Source organism: Zonotrichia albicollis, chromosome 3 (genome assembly GCF_047830755.1).
Source record: "Zonotrichia albicollis isolate bZonAlb1 chromosome 3, bZonAlb1.hap1, whole genome shotgun sequence".
NCBI classification, from domain to species: Eukaryota; Metazoa; Chordata; class Aves; order Passeriformes; family Passerellidae; genus Zonotrichia; species Zonotrichia albicollis.
The window spans coordinates 79292656-79316216 of NC_133821.1; the positions used below are offsets into that span (position 1 = coordinate 79292656).

A 23561-nucleotide genomic window follows, 5' to 3' on the forward strand; every position below is an offset into this window, starting at 1 on the left:
AATAAGATTCACCAATAACTTAACAAAATCTCCAAAATTGTCTCATGGTTTTCAAAACACTATAAAATTTACCAATTTTAAACACACCAATAATCTTTTAAAGCAGTAGAGTGTTAGAAAAGCAATACCAAAACATGCTTGCCTTTAGCTGTTATGTGTTTACTGTAATTTGTGAACAATTAAACAAATTTGCATCAGCTTACTTTTCCTGTAACTCTTAAGGAAAACAATGTAGCTGTCTCTCATGTGGCTTCATTTCATCTGTTAGGAAGTAAATTTTGGTAGGTTTTAGTTCCAGTAAAAATTACTAAATTTTAAGATTTGCTTGGAAAACTGAATAGCTTTTGTTATTCAACAGTTTCTCTATTTCTCAGTAATGTTCTGCTGTATGAAAGTGCTGTTGATTTCAATCTTACTGTAGCTGCAGTAAATTCAAAAATAAATAAGGAGGAATTGTTTTCCAAGCATAAACTAAAATCTCTTGATTTTAGTGCTGTGTGTGCTATTACATTCTGTAACTTTTTTTTGAAAGATCCAATACATGATCATAAGACAGGATTATCTGTTTTTTCTTCTAGGCAAGTGAAATTTTGCATTATTTAAAATTTCTGTATTAATGGGTGATGGGAAAGTTGTTTCAAAATTTGGAGATCCTCATGTTTGAATTGCTCCTATCCAAATAAGGACTGACACTTCACTGAAATTATTCCTTTCTTTTTTCAGTATAAAACTTTATTTTAAATCCCAGTTTGTTGCATTTAGAAATGCTTAGTGCTTTTCTTTGTTGTATAGTTGTATACTGTTAATTTGAGATAAACTTATTGTACCAGTTTATAGTTATCCAAATACTTGCAATTATTTTTTAGTGTGCAGCTGTTTAAAAGAGAGGATTTGTCCTTCTGCAGAGTTAAAAAATACTTCTGAGTATACAGTATGTAGCTTGAAAACCATGAAGGACGTTATATGTATCATATATATTGTATATATGTCAATGAGAACTAGAGAGACTTTCAAACTTATTACTGCTGGATAGGCATGCAGCTGCCACAGTTGTTCCGTTGAAAGATTTCCATGGCCTATAATGGCTTTTGGATCACTTGCAGGAATAGAATAATGTAGGATTTTTTTTTTCAAAGAGTTTCATGGTTTTTTAGCTGAAAGATTCAAATCTCCTTTGCAACTTACACACAAACATTGTGTCATTATCAGCAGAGATCATTTTTGTTCAACTGTTATTGTGAAAACACAGTTCTTAAGTTAAAAATACAACGAAGGCAAAATTTAAAATGTCGATAAGTATTCTGTATTTTGATAAAGTCAAATATCAATATTGTTGTAAATAATTTTTTATTTGTGTCCTAATTTGTCTTTTAGAGTTTGTGAGCTTCTGCAAGGTGGAGCCATAATGAACAAATCTTACCAGCCTCATGAAGCCCATATTCCCTACCTCCTCCAACTCTTTATAGACTACAATTTATATGGAATGAATTTAATAAACCTGGCTGCTGTGAAATTCAGAAAAGCCAGGAGAAAAGGTAAGGTGTTTATTTCTTAAGACCAAATAATTGTTTTGAAGGCTAAAAATTACCATTTTGTACAAGACATCACTCACTGTCAAGCTTTTGCTTTATTTTGGCTGAATGAGTATCGTGTTGTTTCCCTGAAGTTCTGTGTCAAATAAAGTCCATATGTAGCTTTTTTCTTTCTGTGCCTCTCTGTGGGGATTGAGGAAGAGCCTGCTTCCCAAAATGAGATGCTGTGTGTCAAGAAATGTGTTCTGTCAGCAGTGCAGCTGTGACCATTTCACAAGAAGACCACACCTCTTTTCTAGAAGATGAAAAATTGTTGATGTTTAGTTGAAGAATTGACATGAAAGATAGCACAATAATAGTGTTGTTTAATTTTTTTATGGTTTTGATTCTTACATCGATTAAAATTCTTTTTTTTGTTGTTGCAGTAGTGTCTTTGCAAAATTATGGCTAAAGATTTTGCTCTAATCACAATCAGTGTTCTTAATTAAAATGGTTGTGTTTGTGCTGAAGTTATTTGCTCTACGGTAAAATTTGAATTATTAGTGTGTGAGCAAAGGAAGCATTTTAAGAAATTAATTTGGCATTTCGGATGTACCACTGACATAAAAATTAAGTTTGGTGAAAACATCTCTAATTCTTCTAAATTCTTCATCATAAAGGAGACATACAGTAGAAAAACCATGCCTTTGGTAGGTAACATTTAGTAAAATAAGTATTGATTACTTAAGTAGTAATTGTTCCTATAGGTAAAGCAAAAGTTGAAAGGAATGGTGAAGTATCTTTCTGTAAAAAGGTAGAGCAATAATCGTGCAGAATATCCTCCTTATTTTTATGCATGTATATTCAGATGACAGTGGATTAGCCCATGGAGTTTTATAACTAATTCTTGTTTGAAGGAAAACACTCTTTTCATGCCTAACAATAGGCCACACTTTTTGCTAGTGTCAGAACTGTAGGAAGGCAAAAGCTCTGCCATGGACAGAGCATCGTCAGGGTTTTCAGTCTTGAGGAAATACACTCAGGTACCTTTAGTTCTCCAAATATTCAAATCAGCCTGCTGGAAACGTGCAAGGGATTGTATCAAATAGTTGCTTCCATTCTTTTTCCAATGCTCTTTTTTTTCCCCGCTTTCAGATGATAGATGAAAAACATAAGCTGTTTATATTCTCCTTCATTATTTATTTATGGATGAGAAACCTAAGTCTTGAATGGGAACAAGGGGGTGGAAGAGGAGTATGGGCTGAGATCAGTGGACTTTAACTGTTCTTATAGGGGAAGAATACAATAAAATAAAAGGAAAAAAAAGACACTGCTTTGTCTGGCTTGATCATATACTGGCTGCAGTGCTCCTAGGAAGATTTGATTCTGCTTTGCATGGCTCCACATCACACATGCATCAGTAGCCTGAGCTCAGTCTGTCAGAGTCCCCAGGCACAGGATCACTGTCTATTGCTCCTGGCACAGCAGCCAAGCGCCAAATGGTTTGTCCCTGGTGCAGCCTTACAGAGGCACTGCTGTACAGCAGCCCTCTCTGAGCTCAGGCTGTTGGAGTGGTGTGGAAGCACAGCCTCTGCTTACACCTGACACACTTTACCTGCCTGTTCCTCAGTCTCTCTGTTGTGGGAGTTCCTCTCAGTCAGGTACAGCTGTGTCACACAGGCCAGACCAAACGCTGTTTCTTAGACAGCAGTAAAAGCCTTTGCCAAAAGATGTGCAACAAACACTTCCCTTACTTCCCTTGCAGATGATATGAAAATGAGTCTGCCAGTTAACACATCTGTCAGTGTAAGCAAGCAGCCTCAGGAGCCTGTTCATAGTGGTATTTCTCTCACTGAGATAAGTCAGTCTTTTTGAAGGCTGAGAGAGGTCAGCATGCAGATTTCTTGTAGCAGGAATATTCTGCCTTCATCAGCTTGTATCCAGAAAGTGCAGCAGTTCATTTCTTCAAGGCCTTGTCTTTATGGACTGTGAAGAAGGCTGCCTATTCATTCATGCACTACATACCACTGTAACTGTTGCAAAACTTTTATTTTCAGTAGCTGAATCTGCTTCTGTAATATGTCTCTGAAAGACCTTGATGTGTCATTGCTACTGTATTTAAAGATCTTTATATCAAGAGAAGGGAAATATTGATTCTCCTTAAATTCCTGTTCCTATGATTAACTTACTGAAGAAACAAACTAATACAGGAATTTGAGCCTCAATTTTTAGAAATTTATGAAAATAGCAATGATAAGGAAGAAGAAATGGAATAATGCCCCAAAACTGCTGTGGTGTGGTATTTGAAATGCATATAATTTTAAAAAATAATAGTATCTATTTTACCAATTGGCCTATAACCTTGCATAACTGCTGTGAGATGTATTTTCCTTTAAAATATATAACTATTCAGTCCTATTTCTTCAACTTAAATTAATCAAGCTGCAGATGAAAAGTAACAAGAGTTGTTTCCATGCATAGTCAGTTTACATTTTAATATGGAGAATTAGCTGACATAGCACACAGTAAAAACATGGCTGTGTTTTTTCTGGACTAGCTGGCCAGGACAAGTCAGCACTTTTGAAGAGCCCAGATAGTAAGGTGTGCTAGGTTTGAGCTGGATCTGTGCAAATGGGATCAGATATTTTGTGTTGTCTTTCCAGAATGGATGCTTAGGCATCGAAGTGCATGGACCATAACAGGGCAGGTGTGGCTGGAACGTGAGCTGGCTCTGCATGAGCACAAGGGTGTCCCTTCAGCCCACCTGAATGCCACATCTCTGTGCCATGCCTGTACTCTGAAGAGTCTGATGTAGGGACAGGGCTTGCAGGAACCTAATCTGAGAGCAGTAAGCTTGGTCTGGAGCACATGGAATTAAGCCTGCCTGCTTCCATTTGTAGCTTCTGAGGTTCTTTTGGCATGGTGCCTGCCAATTGCTTCTGTAGTAACTTAGCACTTTTTGCTACATGAGGACAAACCTAATATTCCAAGTAGTGGAATTCACATGAAAGACCATTATGAAATTTTTAGAATAAAAATGCATGTTCTAATAAATATTTAATTACTGAAGACCTCTGACAGTTGAGTTAATTGGTGTAACTTTAACAAATGCAGGAGTGTTTGCTATGGCTGAAAGGTAAGTTTAATACCAGAAAGCTGCTGGTGCATGACACCAACATAGCTGAGAAAATTCAAGGTTCAAGCTGGTCCTTTAGGTAGAAGTGGGATACTGAGTAATTTTCAAAGTCTACCTCCCTCCAACTCCATTCCTGGAGCCTGGGATTTCTTTCTTGTGCCGTATCCTGTGTATATTTTCTTTGCCTTCTCTGAAGAATGAGGGTTCAGATGGAGACCTCAAGAGAGGTAGGAATTCTTCAGAGAGGACTTCACCAGCATGACTTGGAGCACACTCCCTTACATGGAGACCTCTGAGCAAATGTAGTGTTTTCTTTATTTGTAGGTCAGACAACATGTGCCTTCATTGCAGGTTTCCACTTACTGCTACTACCATTGTATCTTGACTGTGTTGTATATTCCCTTCCAGCTAACAAATAAGAAAAAGTGTGAAGTAGTGTTTTCTTTAGCTTCTAATTTCCATTGGGATTTGAACTGTGGACCCAGAAAATTCTGAAGTTTACATCAGGCTGTATGATTTATTTTGAAATTTTCACGAATAGGAGAAGATTGAATTTAGGCTAAGATATGACTGGAATGCAACAAATGTAGTTCAGATAATGTCAGTGTGTTGGAAATATATTTTTCTTTTTTATATAAATGTGTCTATGTTTGAGAAAGAAAATTAGGTAATTTATATATGATAGCATAGTTAATGGGTGAAAATTGTATAATGCAGTGCTATTAATTCTTTAGAAGCAGGTGGACTGGTAATATTAAATAATAAATGCAGTTATGTAATGATATTTGTAAAAAATATTGCCACATAAATTAATTAATTTCTCATTCTACTTTTTCTCTAGGTGACACATCAGGTGTAAGTAAACATCATAGAACTCATTTGCCAGAATATTCAAGCAATGTATCTTTCGCTGAATGGGAAGAAGATGAAATTCCAAGGTCAGCATCTCTGATTTTTCTGTTGTATGCTGTATGTTCCTATATACATTAACTGGCATGTAACAGAGTTCCAGTCTCTCATTTAAAGGACCCTTACATGTTTTGCATATTTAAAAACAAAAGTGATTATGTGACACAGATGACCATTATTTAGTTTCTCTGTATAGTCTTGGTCACCTGATGCTTTGTGGTTTATGGTTATAAAAATCCAGCTGGGAAATAATGGGCAAAATTCTATTTTCTGGGTTTTTGAATGATGACTTTGATGATGATGAAGAGTTTGGTGAAGAGTTAAGCCAATTTAATAGTTATAGAGAATATTTACACATCAGTTCACAGATTGTGTTTTTGTAATCATCCTTAACTAATGTGACCTCACTGTGAGGCCACATCTCAAATCTCAGTTTGATTTTGGGCCCTTCAGGACAAGAAGGACATTGAGGGGCTGGAGTGAGTCCAGAGAAGGGCAGTGAAGCTGGTGAAGGGTCTGGAGCACAAGTGCTGTGAGGAGCAGCTGAGGGAGCTGGGGGTGTTTAGCCAGGAGAAAAGGAGGCTCAGGGCTGCCCTTAATGCTCTCTATGATTCCCTGAAAGGAGGTTTCAGCCAGGTGAGGGTCAGTCTTTTCTCCCAGGTAAGAAGTAGGAGGACAGAATAAAACGGCCTGAGGAAAGGGGAGTAATAATAATAACAATAATAAACAAATAAAATTATTTCTAGTAATTTACAATAATTAAAATAATAAACAATAAAAGTGCCAGAGGAGGTTTAGATTGAGTATTAATTACTTCACTGGAAGGCTGATCAGGTATTAGAATAGACTGCCCAGGAATTGGTGGAATCTCCTGGAAGTGTTCAAAAAATATGTGGATGTGGTGCTTGGGGGACATGGTTTAGCAGTCTTAGATTAATAATTGGATTTGATGATCTTAGAGGACTTCTCTAACCTTAATGACTATGTGATTCTATGAATAGTGTGTTATCAGAGAATTCAGTTTGTCCATTTCGAATGGCAACTACATAAGAAACTTAGCTTAGAATTTCCATCTCTGTCTCCCATGCTTTTTCCTTTTTCTTAGGCATTTCCTAACCTATGCAGTTTGTAGTGTATAATCATTTTACTTCTATAAGAAAATGAAATATTTTTTGAATTTTGGTGATTTTGTGGCCAGAGTTGGGGAGGGGAGAGAAACTCACAGTATCAGAAGCTACTGATTTATATAATTTATCTACAGCAAGTTCATTCTTGAAGCTATTTGTTAATGATTGGCAGGTCCTTCTGTCATCTAGTAATCTTCTCAGTCTTTGGGTGGATCCTGTCATTCTCTGAAGAGCTTATTGGGCTCGATATGCCACACTTCCTGCAAGTGTTAGATACTGGGAGTTTTTGCTTCCCCGGTGGAAAATGTGTGCATTAGGCCATACTTAAGGTTTTTCTAGCATGCAAGAACATGAGCTTGTGTTGATTACATCTGGTTTTCTGATTCTTTCACTACTTCAAGGGAATTTTGCAACAACATTGATCTTACAACTTGTGGTCACTTTATGTGCAGTTGTTCTTGGGCTATTTCTTCTTTTTGGCTGCATATTTCATTCACGGTCCATTTCAATTTTTTTTTGGCTTGGTTCTGCAAGTCAATTTACATAAGCATTAAGGTTGGATCATAAGTTCGACCAGGATTATCTGATGTTACTTTACACAGATCTGGGGAAGACAGATAAACAGAAAGCACAGTAGTACTTCTGGTTGTCAACACCAGAGAGGAATGAGCTCAGCAGAGCAGGAGCCAGGGATGCCTTCTCATGGCTGTAACCACAAGTCTTCTTTCTTCCTCCTTCCACGCTTCCATGTGTACAGCCAGGGGTGCAGCACCTCACTTGTGCCAGTCCTTCTCCAGCACTCACATGTCTTCCAGAAGTGGGACATTAACAATAATGGGGAAAATCCCAAGACTGTCCATTTCCCTGGTAGTCGTTTGCTGTATTTCTACCAGCAGGAATTTATTTCTTGAATGTAAAGCCTGAATACTACATAATATTCCACACAAATTCTTTGTACATCATGTGCAATGATAATGGTAGTTCCCCATACACCTTACAGTTTCATTTATCATGCCCAGTTTGGCTTGTGAACATTTTAGGATTTATTAGTGCAAGATGTTTCTCTTCTCATCCTGTTTCTATTATTCTACTTCTCAGTTATCTTGCTTTTGTTTTCTGATACTATGATCTGGTTGTGTATCCAGCGTGTGTACTGGCTTGCCTTATCAGGATATTTCATTACTACACTGCTGTATTAATGAGATGTGAAGTAAGCCCAGTTACAGAAACTGCCCTATAATCAGTTCTACACATTTTGTATCGATGCTCTGTCCTTTTTATATAACCAAGAGGAATTTCACATTTAGTTAGCTCCTAAAATGCTTTAATAAATTAGGTACTCATTTATGACTCCTGAAACTGAAATTGTTTACATTTGATACTGTGTTAAATGTTCTTTTGTCTAGAAAATTAATTTTTTTATTGAGGGTGTTCTAGCATGACTGTCTTCCCCATGCTGTAGGACATACATGCCATAGCAAAGCAACAAATCTAAACTTTTCCAGTCCTGATTTTACTCTGTTCTGTATCTACGCAAAATTATTTGCCTGTTAAAATTTCTCCTGGATTATTTATGGGAGTCAACAAGTTAAAGCAGTGTTCTTGTAATAAAACCCATACTCAGTGCCACTGTCATATTGCCTTCCTACTTCATTTCCTGTCAAATTATGAAAATTTGCTTCTAGGTTGGCTTAATGGATCCATAATTGTCATGATCTGCCTTATTGAGGGTAAATCTGACCCAGATAGTATGAGATACCTATCCAAGGAAACCCTTTTAATTGTTTCCTGAAGTGATTGTGACTCAGCTGTTTCTATTTTTGCAGGCTACAGCATTACTGAATAGCTGTAAAGCTGCTTTTCTTCCTTTATTTCTTTTTTCTTAGCAAAATATGTTCTGTATTCCCAACATACATACTTGCATATCAACAGCTGTATTTATTTTTAGTTTCATGTGCAGTATCTGCACAGTCCCCTCACTTTATTATCCAGTTCTCTTCAAGTTCCATCCACTTCAAGTTGAGACATGTAACCGTTTTGTGAATTGTTTAGCAAAATTGTTTCACTTATTGTAATTTTATCACTTGACTGCTATTTTCAGTAGCATTTGGAGTTTCTTCTAAATATCACTGAACTTCTAAATTTCTTTCCCTGTCCATTATATCAGATATGAAGATCACATAAATCTTTCCCTACCTTTCAGCTGTATGCTCAAGTTATTACCTGTTCTGTCAAGAAAAAGTAAGAAGGGAAAAGACATTCAAATGTTGTTTGAGACCACAACATTTCTAGGCCTGTCTTGTATTCTTAGTGACTGGGATGTCTGTTTGGACTCATTATCCTTTGTGTACATTAAGAATACATTTTAGGGATAGTCCAGCATGTATCTGCCAAGTCCTTGCTATAACTGGCAGTTAACAAGTTCTCTTGTTTAAGCCAGTAGGGCCAGTGATTAGGCATTTCTTGACTTTGGAACACAGTGTATCACTTGGCTGAAATACAATTCTGGATACCTGGAAGGTAATATGCAAAATTTAAAAGTCACATATGTAACATGGACAGCATTTTGCTGAGTAAATACTAGTGATGGTTCCTTATTTCAAAAAACATTTGAGAATATGTCAAATTTTCTTGGTGACTGAACTCCCTCTTTCATGCTTGAGAGCACCTTGCTACTCAGCCACTTAGCAAGAACAGCATTCAACCCAGCCATGTCCTTTCTTGCTCCTGGCAAATCTCCAAATTATTGATTGGCTGATATGATAAGTGCACTATATTAAGTCAAAGGCATTTTAAAAAAATGTATTTGTGGAATGATTCTGTTATCAAGTAGACAAATGTCCAAAATTTCTAGTGTCCAGGAATCCCTGTAAAGGTTTTTAGTTGTAATACTTGCCAGTGTTATTGCACTGAAGCCTACAAAGCCTAACCTGAAATGGGCAGCAGTCACCTGAACCTGGTAGTGCTATCCAACAGTTTTTGACATCAGGAGTTCTGGACACAAGACACATTTTGTTATCCCATTCAGGCAGCTGATAATAAATGATGAAACACTTCTTTGAGTTCCATTGAGAAAACTTTCTGGTAAACATCAGACTTGGAGTATCTGCCAGTCAAGTCTGCCACTTGGACATAATGTGTTAAAAGCAGAATGATTGGTAGAATGCTTTTGAGAAACACTTTCTTTTTTTAAATCTTAGATTTGCTATTAGACACTAGTTTATATGGAAGTGGAGAGATCTGACAAATAACACTTCTGCACAGTCTAGCAGATATGTAATGTTGCAGATTTTTGCGAAGCTTGTGACTGTCATAATTGCTTTTCTCGCTTGTCAGCCTGTGCATGTTTTTATTTAGCTGTTTGATTTTTTAATATAATGTGCATATTATTTAAGTCACTTGAGCATCCTGAAAACAAGGACATGTTTTCTGCCATGAGCAGAGCATGGAAAATTATTATGTGAAGTTTTAGAGTCCTTATCAGCACAGTTGAGTAACACCTTTCAGGTACTCCATGAAGTTAGTTTTTGTCTCTTGTGCTCTTGTGTGTTTAACATTACAAATACCTCAGATGGGGTCATTACAGAACTTGTTTCCTTAGGCTGTCATTAATATTGGTATTCTTCAGGGGTTTTAAGAGCTTTGATCTACCTAGCTGCATGTAGTGAGTACTTTTTAAAAAAAGTGTTGACTGCAACCTTAATTCATTGTCTCAATGTCTGAGAAACCAGACCTTGGGTAGTTTCTTTGAGCACAAGTTTCATCCTAAACTATAGTTTTTATCTCAGTGGATAGTGTGAACAAACTATTACATTCTTCAAAAATAAGGACCACTTTCTCTGTTCTCAAAATAATATATTTGGAGATCTTTATACAAAAGTAAGATGGATTTGTATTGCAGTTTTTCACCTAGTGTGTAGGAATAAAAGGCAATTTAAAATTAATTAGTATGAGTATCCCAAGTATGGCAGCTCAGTGTTGTACAACTCTGATTTGCTTCTTCAGAGAGTTAATTTCTATTCTCCTGCAGCTGGGTTCCTTCGACACTACCTCACTCAAACCTGTCTTTCATATACCTGTATTACAAGTTTTATCTTGTGAACAAGTCACTTTACATGCCTTCTTACAAAATGAGACATAGATGCTGTGAAAAGCTTTGCCTGGGTCTTCCTAATTCATTGTTTTCTAACCTTGTTCTAATACAGATATTCTCAAATCATGATTTTGTCATTACCTAAACCACTACTTTTCTTTGCAAAACTAATGCATGCAATGTGAGACAGGTGATTAGTCTGTTGTATAAAGCAACCTGTATTGAACAGGCACTTCTGAATATACTTGAAGGCATTACAGCTGCTAATGACATGAAATAGTTCATATTTTCAATCAACCACCAGTGGGAGGAGACTAGACATGTTCTGATTTCTTCATGCTGTCTTCTCACCTGCTAAAACAGCACTGTAGCTGCTGAGGAAATGTGTGTTGATCAGAGAGACTGGGAAATGCAGTTACTTTGTGTGTTTTCTCAATATGTTGCACACATTTGTTTTAGGTGAGCAAAAGCACCAAACCTAACACCTGACCAAGCTGTTGCCAATACTCATTTGAACCAGTTCCCAAAGCAGCATGTAACCATGTTAAATAACTGTACTCCCCCCCTTACCACTTCATGGTTTTGTTTTATTAAACTTAAATTAAAATGTCAGCAGGGTCAGTTAAAGCTGCTCTGCTTTCATATGCCCTTCAAGGGTTTTCCTGAAGTGGGAACAAATGACTTCTTGGCCTTTGTGGCTTATCTGAAAGTTGCAGAAGCTTGTAGTGCTACTGCCATGACTTCAACTAGTGCAAGTGTCTAGCAGCTCACCTTGACAAGGATGTTAAATGCTGAGCTAATGAACCAGTGGTATTGGGAAGACATTCCCTCAAATCTACTGAAGAATTTACTGTGTGTCAGGTGTCTTTATCAACTTCCATGTAACTCTTTAGAGTGTGCAGTTTTGACTGCCAGCCCTGCCTTCATCATGAAAGTGTTAATGACAACTATAATGATAAATCCTAGATTTGTTTCAGAAAAGGCCTGTTATTATCTCAGTGTTTTTAATTTGAATAATATGCCATGTAAATTGAAATACTGTAGTTTTTGACAGAAAGGCTCCTCATCTTCCTTTCCAACCCCCATTAGTTTTAGGGTTTTTAAATTGTCTTTTAAAAGAGGAAATTAGTGAAAGTGGGAAGCTCAGATCTTTGATTTTGTATCTTCCAGACAAGTCAGAGCAAGTCTTTACCAAATTTCTGATGTCTCTGACCACTCTGTATCATAGTCCTTTTTGCTTGTTCCCAGAGGTGTTTCAGTTTTGTAAAGGGAGCTAAGAATTCTTGCAGCCTCTTTCCTCAGTCTTGTTTCCCAATGCTCTTGCGGTGATTTGTTACTGTGGGATCAAAATACAAGTTTCAGCTTGCCTCCAGTTCCTGTTGCCCACTGTGCAGGCAGAGCTCTGTTTGAATCCTGTGATGAGTGAACACCCAAAGTGTGTGACATGAAAAGTATACATTTTGAGAATATTGTGGGCTTGTTTCCTAGCTGGTGGCATGACTGGGAATGGAGGGACATGATGGCAGTGGATTGTCCTTAGAAGTGTGCATAGAATCATAAAATAGTTTGGGTTCAAAGAGACCTTTAAAGGTCATCTAGTCCAGCCCTCCTGCTATGAACAGGAACAGCTTCAACTGCATTAGGTTTCTTAGAGCCCTGTAACCTGGCATTGAATGTTTGCAGAGATGGGATTTCTCCCACCTGTTTTGACAGACTGTTCCAGCATTTCATCCCCCTCATCATAAAACAAAATCTTCCTTATGTCTAGTCTAAATTTACTCTCTTTCAGTTTAAAACCATTACCTCTTGTCCTATTGCTATAAGCCCTACTAGAAAGTTGAAGAGCTTGGAGTGTATTTTCAGTATTGCCCTAAAAGGGTAGGGTTTTTAAAGGGTAAACAGACTTTTACAAGATGGTTTCTGTTTGTTACTTTCCTCCATGGACTCCTTAAAATTTGTTCACTGACAGCAGCAGGTGGAAGGTCACTGACATTTGCAGATCTGAAAAGGCACAGCAGGAAGGTGATCAGATAATTGTACAGCAGTCTTGAAACTGTTTCTAGTATTTCAAGTCTTCATCAAAACAGCTGTCCTGGTTATCTGTATTAATTCAGCATATAGTAAGGTTGTTTATACTCCCTTTCTTATACATCAGGCTAAATAAAGAAAAAACTCCAGAAAAAATAGTTGTAAATGTTAAAGTGCTCTGTATTGTGCTGAACTGTGAATGGGAAAGAAAAATTCTTGCCACTGTGTTTTCTGGGTGCATGATCCTGCCTGCATACCTGGTCCTATTGGCTGAGTTACGTAGAGAATTTCATTTTGTGCTTGAGGGGAAGAACATTATTGTAATTGCTTTAGTAGTTGGAGTTATGTACCAGCTCTTTCTCTCCTCCTCACAAAAGAAAAAGCTAAACCCTTAAAATTGAAGGTACAGATTTCTTATCTAATTAGATTTGAATATGATCATTAGTTTAAGAACTTGCAGGTGAGGATGGGAACTGATAATTCTGCATTCAGTGAGTCACTTCTGTTTCCTCAAAAGAATTTTTTATATTAGTCCAGTTAAAAAGCAGTGATGATACATGTTTCAAACTCAGTGTATTGATAAAATTAATCTGTGATATTTATGTTGTCCCAGCTCTTTAATGTTGAAAGGTGTTGAGCCACAAAGTACCTGTGAATTGGAGGTGGATGCTGTAGCTGCTGACATTTTGAATCAACTGGATATTGAAGGTGAATTGTTAATAACATTCCACGTAAATAGTTTTAGAACAGAAACCATGTTGTCATAGTTCACTCTTCTTCTAAGGCTCATCTTAGCTAAATCACAATCCATATTTCAGTGTTAGTGAATTGTTGATCTTCAAATGTATAAAGTTTGAAAACAAATAGTTAACTGAAAGAAAGGTTATAAAAATAGCATCTTATCAGAGCAATATAAAGAGGGTTTTTTTTTAATGCATAATAGACCATTTCAGACCTATACCAAAAATACTAATGGAAATACTAACATCATGTGTGCATGTATGCCTATGTATGTGCATACACCCATATATATATATACACACATTACTTGGTGGGAAGACAAGAAAAAGCCAAAGATCTAGATTACAAATAGGAGATCTAGAAAGCAAATGAAGTTACACCTTAAGTTTTACATAATACCAAATCTTAGAGTAAGGCAGGAATGACAATTAAAAAATAACAGGCTAGAATGACAAAGAGATGAGGAAAAGTGTTAGAATCCAATTTGGGGAAAGAATGCTGTGTCATTTTGGCAGATTTCCCTTCATGTATAATTGCATATTTCAGCCCAGATTGGCAGGAACCCTGGTTTGCAAGCTATATGGGAGGATGAAAAGCAGCGACGGAGGCAGAAATGTGAATCTTCTCAGATTAAGCCACCTGAGTCACAAGGTAAAAAAACCCAAACAATTGAGCAGCTGTTAATCCAAAACTTTGAACAAGAAGCAAGCAAGAGGACAGAATTTAAATTGGTGTATCATGTTTGAGGGATTTTTAGATGTACTGATTTTTTTACTTCCAGGCTTACTGATGGTCCAGTGTGTGTTTTCCAGTTTTGAAAGCAAGATGATGTAACCCTGCCTAAAGCATCATGATTCAGCTGTCTGCAAAACATTCTGACAGAATGAATTATAATGGTAGTTAAGATTGCGTGCTTTGTGATGGAAAACGTTTAAATACCAACAAAGCTAAATCTCTTTATCCTGAAGCTTTCCATTGTAGTTTATGCACAAGAGCAGTTCCATTGAATTTCTGCAGAATTATAGCTAAGGTGATATTAGATTAAAATTCTAATAGGATAGACAAATTCCTGTCTTTATGTCCCTGTTTTTATGTAAAATTCATTACACAGGGAGGATTGTGCTCTGCAACTTAATTGCATAGCGAGCAGGCTGTTCTCCATAGAACTGAGGCCATATTTCTTTTAAAATATGAATGATATTTGGCAAATAAGACAGAGGATTGAAAGAAGGAAAGAGGCAGATTTCTGGCTAAGGCAGACTACTTTCTGGTTGACTTTTTTCCTGTGTTTCTGTGTAATGTTATTGAGGCTGCATAACCCAGACTTCTCAAAAATGTTCACTGATTTTTCTTGGATGCTCACCTTGGGGTACTTGCATCATGATTTATAAATGCTGTTGTTACTCACAGTTGCATATGAGATCAGTTGGGAGTTTGTGAAGTATTTTAAAGTTTTTTTAATACTCTTGGAAAGTCAGCCCTTGGATTGGCACTGAAAATTACAGGCACTTCAACTTTGAGCCTTTTTCTAATAAAAATCAGTAATTTTAGCTGCTCTCTGTGTTGAGAGGTCAAAGTAAAACTGAATAACAAATATTTTTCAAATTTTAAAGACCGTGGATTTGTGCCAGCAACAGAGAGTGAAAAATTTTTTCAGAAGAGACTTAAGGAAATTCTCAAGCAAAATGACTTCTCTGTGTAAGTGTTTAGCCATTTGTCATAAAATATAGTATTCTATGCAAACCTTAAATATGTATTTAAAACTTGCTTTTCAATTAACTAGAACGTTGTCAGGATCATTGGACTACAGTAATGGATCAGAGGAGTTCTCTGCTGAGCTAACACTACATTCTGAGGTACTTTCTCCTGAAGCCTTTCCGTGTACACCAGCTAATACAGTAGAAGTGCATGACGATAAACAGATGGGCAAAGGTGAGTTTTTTAATATCCTAATTGTTTAGGCATAAATCTATGCCATGGTTTGTCTGTTCATACTATTAACAGAAGTAAGCCAAGGAAGTTGTGATTGTTAATTATGAAAAACCAAAGAGTAGTTTTGGTTTTTGTTATTGTTAGAGTAAGCCTTTCTAAAATTGCTACAGTAAATAATGGAAATATAGTTGGATAGTAAAATCCATTCTGAAGTGGCTTGCTTTCATAATGTATTGATGTCTCTGACTCAGAAGTTTTATGCTTTCTCTTCTCTTTTTTTCTTTTAAAGACTCCAATAGGATGCATACTGATAAAGAAGAGGAAGCACTTATTAATGAAGAAGCAATTTTAAACATTGTGGAGAATAGTCAGTGCTTTCAGCCTTTGTCTCAAAGACTGAATCAGACTACTGTTTTCAGTGAGTATGACTGGAATGTCTTTTCTTCCAGACTATTTTATTGTTCCACAGTCTTTGTGTTCCCTTAGGCTACCCATAATGAAAGAAAGAAAGAAATTTATCTCAAGGAGTTTTTCAGGTTAAAAACGGGTTGAGACTTCACACACACACAGACACATACCCTACCACCACCAAAACACACCTTCTGCTTTCTAAGAAGTGTCACCAGGACTATATTTGTAGAGGCTGCTCTGTTTGACTGGTTCAGTAAGCCCTGTCCTCTTGCCAGGTCAGGTCAATGCAGTCTCTTGTGGGTATTGCTCTTCCTTGTGCTCCTAGGGCTATAAGGCTGAAACTATCAGAATGAAGATGATTTTGACTGTCTGTCCACGATACTCTTGCAGTTACTGACTGCATCTTTCATAGTTAAGGTAGAAAATATGCATGTGATCTGTCTTCAGAGGCTCAGAAGAGCAGTCTGGAGGTACTGGGCAATAGTAGGTTGATAATGAGAGGCAAGTTGCAGCAGAGCATTTCCCAAAATTTTAGATACAAAGAATGGTTGAAGGCAAAGAAACAAGAAGCAAAATATTTAGGAGGAGGAGAAAGACCATGGCAGTAAAATTGTGAGGCGTGAGGGGGAAACAGCCATAAAATAACCAAGAAAGGACCTTGTTTGAAAAACTACGAGGTAGAAATACTTCAAATACTCTTAAGGAGGTGAAAAGCACATATTTCATGATGTATCTCTCTGTATGTTCTTTGGTAAACATAATGTATGATGTTAATGTGAATCACATAGTGTTGGGCAGGGAGGAGTATTTAAAAGCTGTGGTAGCCTCCATTTCTTTTGATACCTATAGGGTATCAGTATGTGCTTGGGCAACAGTATATGTCTGTGGGTAATACAATATACAACCTTGAAATCTGTTTTTGCTAAGAAAGGAGGAGTAGATGAAGTTAGATTTAGAGTGTAGTTTTATTTTGCAGAGAATAGGCAAGATTTTGATTATAGAAGTTTCATAGGCAAGGATTTGGATTTATTGAAAGAACTATAAGAAATTCTGTAAGAGCTGGCAAACATGAGCAGACCTGAGAAGATAAAAAGTGGCTAAAATAATATGTAGGGGGTAATAAATGTAATATGTACATTTGAATTGCTCAACCATATTGAAGTGATGAAATTGTCTTTTTTTTTCCATTGACTAGCTAATCGAATTGAGATTATATTACTTTATTTTTCTCTTTCTTTCTCTCCTCCCTTCTTGTCGTGCTGATTCCTGGTGTCTTGTGTGACTATGAGTAACATGCTGCATATTTATTTCTTATGCTCCCTCATAGCCTGCACCAGTGTTCACTTTTCCTCTAGACGAGTTGTAGTGCCACAGGGACTGTGAACCACATGACTTCTGCTATTCAGTGTGAATTACACCCCAAGGTTCATATTCACATGAAGTAGAGGTTGGAGTTTAATGATGAGCCTCACCAAAGGCACAGGAGCCAAGAACAGAAAGTATAATTGAAAGTGGGTTAATTCAAAAACTCTGGAAAAAGGGATGGTTTCTGTTGTAAAGGGTTGCGTGGTATCTTGTGAAGCCTTTGCAAAATATGAAAAATGCCTTTCTCACCAATGTTGAGATCTATTTTATATAATTCTCAAGATCATTTTAATCATATGATACTCCCCAAGGAAAGAAATTAGAGATTATCGTTCTTAAACTAGAGAAGGAGAGAGAAGTAACAAAGATGCCTAGTAGACTTGAGGTCATAAAATGATTATGAGGTCAGATGATAGGTAAATAGGAAGAGAGTGAGAAAAAATTGTGGCTTGGAAGGATTTTTAAGAAAAAAACACAAGGTAAGTGCATAAATTACTGTAACCTTGGGTCAAATAAAAGAAATATGAAATTTAAGAGAGGAGTGATGTCAGGTAAACTTTCAGTGTTTCAAGAAACCTTGGAATAAAACAGCTTAAAGTGACATGAAAAGGGAGCCAAAGTTGAGCATTATCTTTAAGAACAGAAGGAGGAATAGTTGGTCAAAATCATCATCCCTTTTCACAAAATGCAGTGACTGAAAGTCCTCAAGTGATACAGAAAAAAGTGTTCCAAGATAATGCAGCTATTGAGCAAGAGAATGCGGTGATGCTTCAGAAGATGTCACTCAAGCTAAAATTAAAGGGGAGAGCGAAGCTTTACTGAATATGAGGAGGTAATAGGGGAGTGGAGAGAGAGAGAAGTGAGTCCACCGCATCTGGTACAATCAGAAGAGTAGGGCAGAAAGAAAGTTGTCAAAGTTTTAGATACAGAGCTAGAAAAGACAAATAATAAAATTTGAAAAAACAAGATATGAAAAGAGCTTTGTTTCTGTAGCATACCTTGCCTTAGACAGTAAAAAACTAGATTTTTAAATGGTGAGGGGTTTTCTTGTTTGGTTTGGTTGGTTTTGTTTTTTACTGGTAGACTGTAACTAGTCATTTACAAGTAGAACAAAATATAGATTCTACTTGTATGGGCTTTTTCTGCAGTGGGCAGTAGTGCTGATGAGGCCATGATTGATCTGTTGGCTGGACTGGAGAGTGATGGATATCAGATGGGACATCAAAAAACACTCTCTCACCATCGTTCTCTTGGAAGCTGGCGAAATTCTCAGAACAGTGATGATGAAGAAAATGAGCCACAGTGTGAGAAAGAAGAAATGGAACTTAGCTTGCTAATGTCCCAGAGGTGGGACAGTAACATGGAAGAGCCTGGGCAAAAAAGGAGGTATATATTTTCTTTTCTTAATGTTTTTTTTTTTTTCTGCCAGATCTTTCCTTCCTCCCACCTTGTTTTCAAGTATGCTGTGGGCCCAATGAGATGTGGAGAGGTCTCTGTTAACAACATGGAAAAATCTGTGCAGATCTTGGGATGGAATGCACATTGTTTAGATGATGATGTGACTCATCAGTGTTATGTGGAGATAAAGATTAAGTGTTTAAGTTTGGCCAAACATAAGCTTCTAGTTTGCTCTTTGAGGAAGAATTAAGTGGGCTTTTTGTTCTACAAGTCCAAATACAAGGAAACCTTTAGTGGTAACTTGCTTGTAAGGTCACACCTTGGGTGTGATGCAAATGTTAAGGTGTATCTTGTACATCTTTTACTAAAGTCAATATTTAAGAAGTATTCATAAGAAGACTAACCAAGCAACCTGAGGAAGAAACATCCATTTGTTTCCACGTTCAAAGCTTAAATCAAAACATGAATGTTGTTCACTCTGCTTGACTGCTAAAGGTCAGCAACTTCAATATATTTAAGGCCAAGTTTCTTGGAACACCTTCTCAGGTTGTAATGACCTTTTGTACAGTCTGCACTGACAGGCATTGAAAGCAGCTGTATCCAGTTTCTCTTGACCCCTGCTTTCAGAAAGCACAGCTTCTGATATTTATAATTCTGGTTCAAGTGTGAGGAACTTCACAGACATAACATTTTTTATTTGGGGTTTCTTCCTACATCAGAAATTGTAATCATACTATGTTTCAGAGAACTAGAGAGGTATAGAAATGCTTCTTTTATTTCCATAAGGCACATTAAGGTTGTAACAGAACCTGAAGTTAGTTAGTTCATTAGTCTCCTAGTCTAGAGATAATTGATCTCTAAAGCTACTTTTCCTATCTGACCTTTGATTTTCTAGGATATCTGACCTTTGGTTTTTTTCCCTCCAGTAGTCTGAAAAGTTGAAATTTCCATCCAAAACACTTCACATCAAACTTCAGTTTAGTGGTAGTTACTGTGAAAACCTGTATCTTGCAGAATTCATTAGCTCAGGCACAGCTCTGTATAGGCTTGACTGTACAACTTCAGGAGTCAGGTAGGATTCTGAAGCAATTAACTGCTTTCATGTAGAAAAGAATCCTATTTAAAGCTCAAGAGACTTGATGAGCTGTCTCACTGATCTCTTACTCGCATATGCCTACACCTTAATCCCAGACAGAAAACACTAGGGAAAATGTACATAGCGTGTGCTTCCACGGGGAGTGAGCTTGAGTGTTCAGAGGGAATTACAAGTTCTGTTTCACTGAGATCTCTACAGAATTTGGACTGATTTCAGACACAAACCATGGGTATCTTTGCCCCCTGCATGATTCTGCTCATGTGTGAAGAACCAGTTTGAATCTGATGATGGATCTGACTTTACTCTGCTCGGGCTCATTCCATCTGTGTGGCTTCCTAATGCATCCTTGAATATCCATACTAAGGCTTTTCTGTTAGTGAGTGTTTACTAGTCTTACATGATCTCAGAAAATCTATTGTGCTGATAAGGAGTAACCACACCCTGTTGAATTAATTCAATGGCTTGGGTTTGATTTGTATTGAATTGGAGAAAAAAAAGCCCACCAAGACCTGGACTAATTCATGTATGGTGATATCTTTGTGTCACATAAATTTTCCCAGAATCCAAACTGATAGGCTTGAATGAGGAGAAATCCAAGTTGCCTGCAGAGGTCATCTCCAGGCTGATTTGGTTTACTAAAATTTACTGAGGGATTTACCTGGGATTGCAGCATAATTCATGTTGGAAGACATCCTCAGTTTGATATTAATTTGCATATCAAGCCGATTGCTTTGTGCTGTGCTTTTCCATGTTTTGGGAACATAGAAGAGGGACAACTAAGCTCTCTTAGATCATGGAGACTAGCTGTGCTTGTTACTTGATTCTCCAAGTCATGCTTCCAGACGTGAGTGGAGATGATGTGCTTACATTTGAGCCTGTTGTTTCTGAGTTAACAAATCTGTCCTGATCTAAATTAGCTCTGTGCTGGCATTCAGATGTCTGGGGTGGTACCATACATATAATTCATGCTGGTCTAACTCCAGTCATCAAAGCATTCTGCAAAAGTAAACTGTATTTAGGTTATTGTGGATTTTCCTTCCTGTAAATTCAAAACATTTGTATTTATATCTTTTAAGGTATTACACAAACTTAAACAAACAACAAACAAATTTAAAAACCCCAAACTTCAGTTCTTTGTTATGTATCTGTATTTCTTTTGTGTAGTCACAAAATACCTTACTTCTGGTAAGAATTTTGACTATCTCACACTTAATTTTAAAAAATAAATCAAATCCCTAAGTTATAATATACTGCAGGATTTGTTCTTTGTGGTTTTCTATCATATTCTATGATATTCTTCTTTCCCCAATGCCCATATAAAGCAAACACAAAAAATCCAGAGAAGCGTTTCTTTGTAGATTTGCTTCTTTTTTTTCCCAGTGAATTTATGACTGTAAACATGGCAGTGTAGAACAGTTAACTTAGTAAAAGCAGCTTAAGTATTAACAACAGCTGCTTCAGAATATTCAGTGAGAAGTGGAATAAAGCATAGTTTTGTTGGTCATGATTTAGTTAAGCCTGCCAAGAGAGAGAATTGTTATAATACAGTAAGACTTCTTAACAAAAAAAAAAAACACCACAAAAAAGTAGACATCTGTTCACTAACAGCTGAACTGAAGTAATTTTGCATAGTTGGTTTAGTCTTCAAATTTCAAGCACTTTGAAGCAATGAAATTAAATTGCAGTAAAATTGATCTAAAATTAAACATCAAAATGCTTTCTCTGCATCTTCTTAAGTTAGTGAATCCTGCTGTTTAAAATGTTTGGCTACCACTGTTGCCTCTTAAAATAGTAACATTGAATAACATTTTGACTTTCTCACTGAGAAATGTGACAAAATTTTTGTTTGTTTCCTTTCGCTCCCCCAAATTACACAACCATATAGCACCACATCCCATTGAGTTTCATGTTCCCTATGGCTCATGGTGTTTACTAATAGAAGTATTATGCATCAGTTAGTTCTTCACTTTCCTCCAGGTCAGCTGGCAAAAATATGCATCAAAGTTCAACAGAAGAGGATTCATCTTCGGAGGAAGAAATGGAGTGGAGCGGTAACAATATCCTAAGTAATCTCTCAATACCTCAGTTAGATGGAACTGCAGATGAAAATGGTGGTAAGTAAATGGAAAATCAGGTTTGGAAGTTGAATCATAGTTCATTTTCGCATCAAATTGCTAGTTCTCAAAAGTGCTGACCATTTTCAGTCCGTGTTTCAATTGGAAGGAAAAGTTCTCACAGATTGCAGAAGCAGGCCCTTAACATCTTCCTTGAAAAACACTTGCATTTTAATCTCAGTGCCCTCTATGTATTACCAGAATCTGTTTTTCAAATTGTATTGATGATCCAATAAAGGACATAGTTTAATTAGTTCTTTGGAAAAAACCAAATATGATATTAAGAGTAATGATTCTGTGGGATCATTTATTCTCCTAGGATTATTGTAAATAATGAATGTATTACTGTGTAGATTTAGATGATTTTTTACAAGTATTTGCCACACATGCTAATCTATAGTGAGCTTTTGTTTGGGCCTGTGTTTCATTCTGCAGATTCCATATTCACATTTGGGACTGCATGAATTAAAACTATGAGTGGCAAAGCCACTGCAGAAGGAACTGCCTTTCAAAATCTGTAAATTAAAAAAATTAATCTGTAGAGATTTTTTGCCATCTTTATAACATGATCAATATCTTTGATCAAATAACATTAGTCAAAAGAATGTACATTTCAAAGTTAGGGAAATATATAAATAATATTATTAATTTCATAAGAAAATCTGCAAGTCACATTATAATGTTCAGTTGAGAAAGTGAACTGTATGATCTTACTAGATAGATTATAGATAACCACAGCTATTCTTTTGTGTTCAGTGTTAAAACATAGTTTGCTATTTCCATTGTTTTATAGGTGTAATGGTAGGATTAATACATTATTTGATGTACTGCTAATATGGTATGCTTTTGTCAGATATACAATTCTAATTTCCTTATTTGCCATACTTTCTAATTTGTTGTAATAAGAGATGCTGCTGGCTGAAGAGACTGTTCCTCACGTTGGCTTAGAAAGCGTATTTCTGTCAACTTTTACACTGATTTCTTACAATATGAGATACAGTAAATTCAAAACAAATCTCAGTCCAGGTTGTCTAAATTAGAAAATGCCTATCCACACATGAATCTGTGTCCATATAATCTGACTGACTGACAAGTATTTTTGCAGCTTTTATATCTGACTAGCCAGGTATTTTCCAGGTGTTTGTTGGCACCACCAAACTCCCATTTTCTGAGTTTTCAGTTAATCATCCTCCTCCTTTCTGTGGACTCCTACCTCCAAAGAATAATAGACAGTGTCTCCCAGCTGTGTTTCCCACCTCAGGGGCTCTGTGTATGCATTAGAAAATGTTACTCAAAACAGATTGGGACTTCCTTTTATTTTTCTTGGCCAGCAGCAAATAAATTGCTAAGCTGAAGGCAGCATGAATCTAAGATGATCCCCAAATTGATTGAGACTTACACTAAAGGCCCAAAGGATCCCCAATCTAGTAAATTAGTGTGCAGCACATGCTTTCAGGTCATGTAGCATGTTTCATAACTCCTATCTCCCTTCAACATTTCAGCTAAAGATGTGGATACAAGAGGTGGAACAAATTTCTGTGTGCCAGGTGCCCTGGGGTAGCTGCCTCTGCAGTGGTACAGCTGCTGACAAACTACTTGTTCAGCAAGGTTATGAGCAAGCACACACTTGTTAATTTGTTACCACGTCTCTGTCCAAACTTGCCCCGCAATAAATGTGGTGAAAGTATCACCAAAAGAGA

At 36.8% G+C, this 23561-nt stretch overlaps 1 protein-coding gene across 1 annotated transcript in view; it reads left to right on the top strand.

The window, feature by feature from the left end:
- REV3L (REV3 like, DNA directed polymerase zeta catalytic subunit) overlaps nucleotides 1-23561 on the top strand; it is a 113185-nt gene that overhangs the window by 43414 nt on the left and 46210 nt on the right. Inside the window, exons 4-12 of the mRNA XM_014265668.3 lie at nucleotides 1375-1535; nucleotides 5489-5585; nucleotides 13418-13512; nucleotides 14092-14196; nucleotides 15159-15243; nucleotides 15329-15477; nucleotides 15767-15895; nucleotides 18402-18639; nucleotides 21725-21861. Of these exons, the coding sequence (XP_014121143.2) occupies nucleotides 1375-1535; nucleotides 5489-5585; nucleotides 13418-13512; nucleotides 14092-14196; nucleotides 15159-15243; nucleotides 15329-15477; nucleotides 15767-15895; nucleotides 18402-18639; nucleotides 21725-21861 (1196 nt within the window). The remainder of the gene's footprint in view (nucleotides 1-1374; nucleotides 1536-5488; nucleotides 5586-13417; nucleotides 13513-14091; nucleotides 14197-15158; nucleotides 15244-15328; nucleotides 15478-15766; nucleotides 15896-18401; nucleotides 18640-21724; nucleotides 21862-23561) is intronic.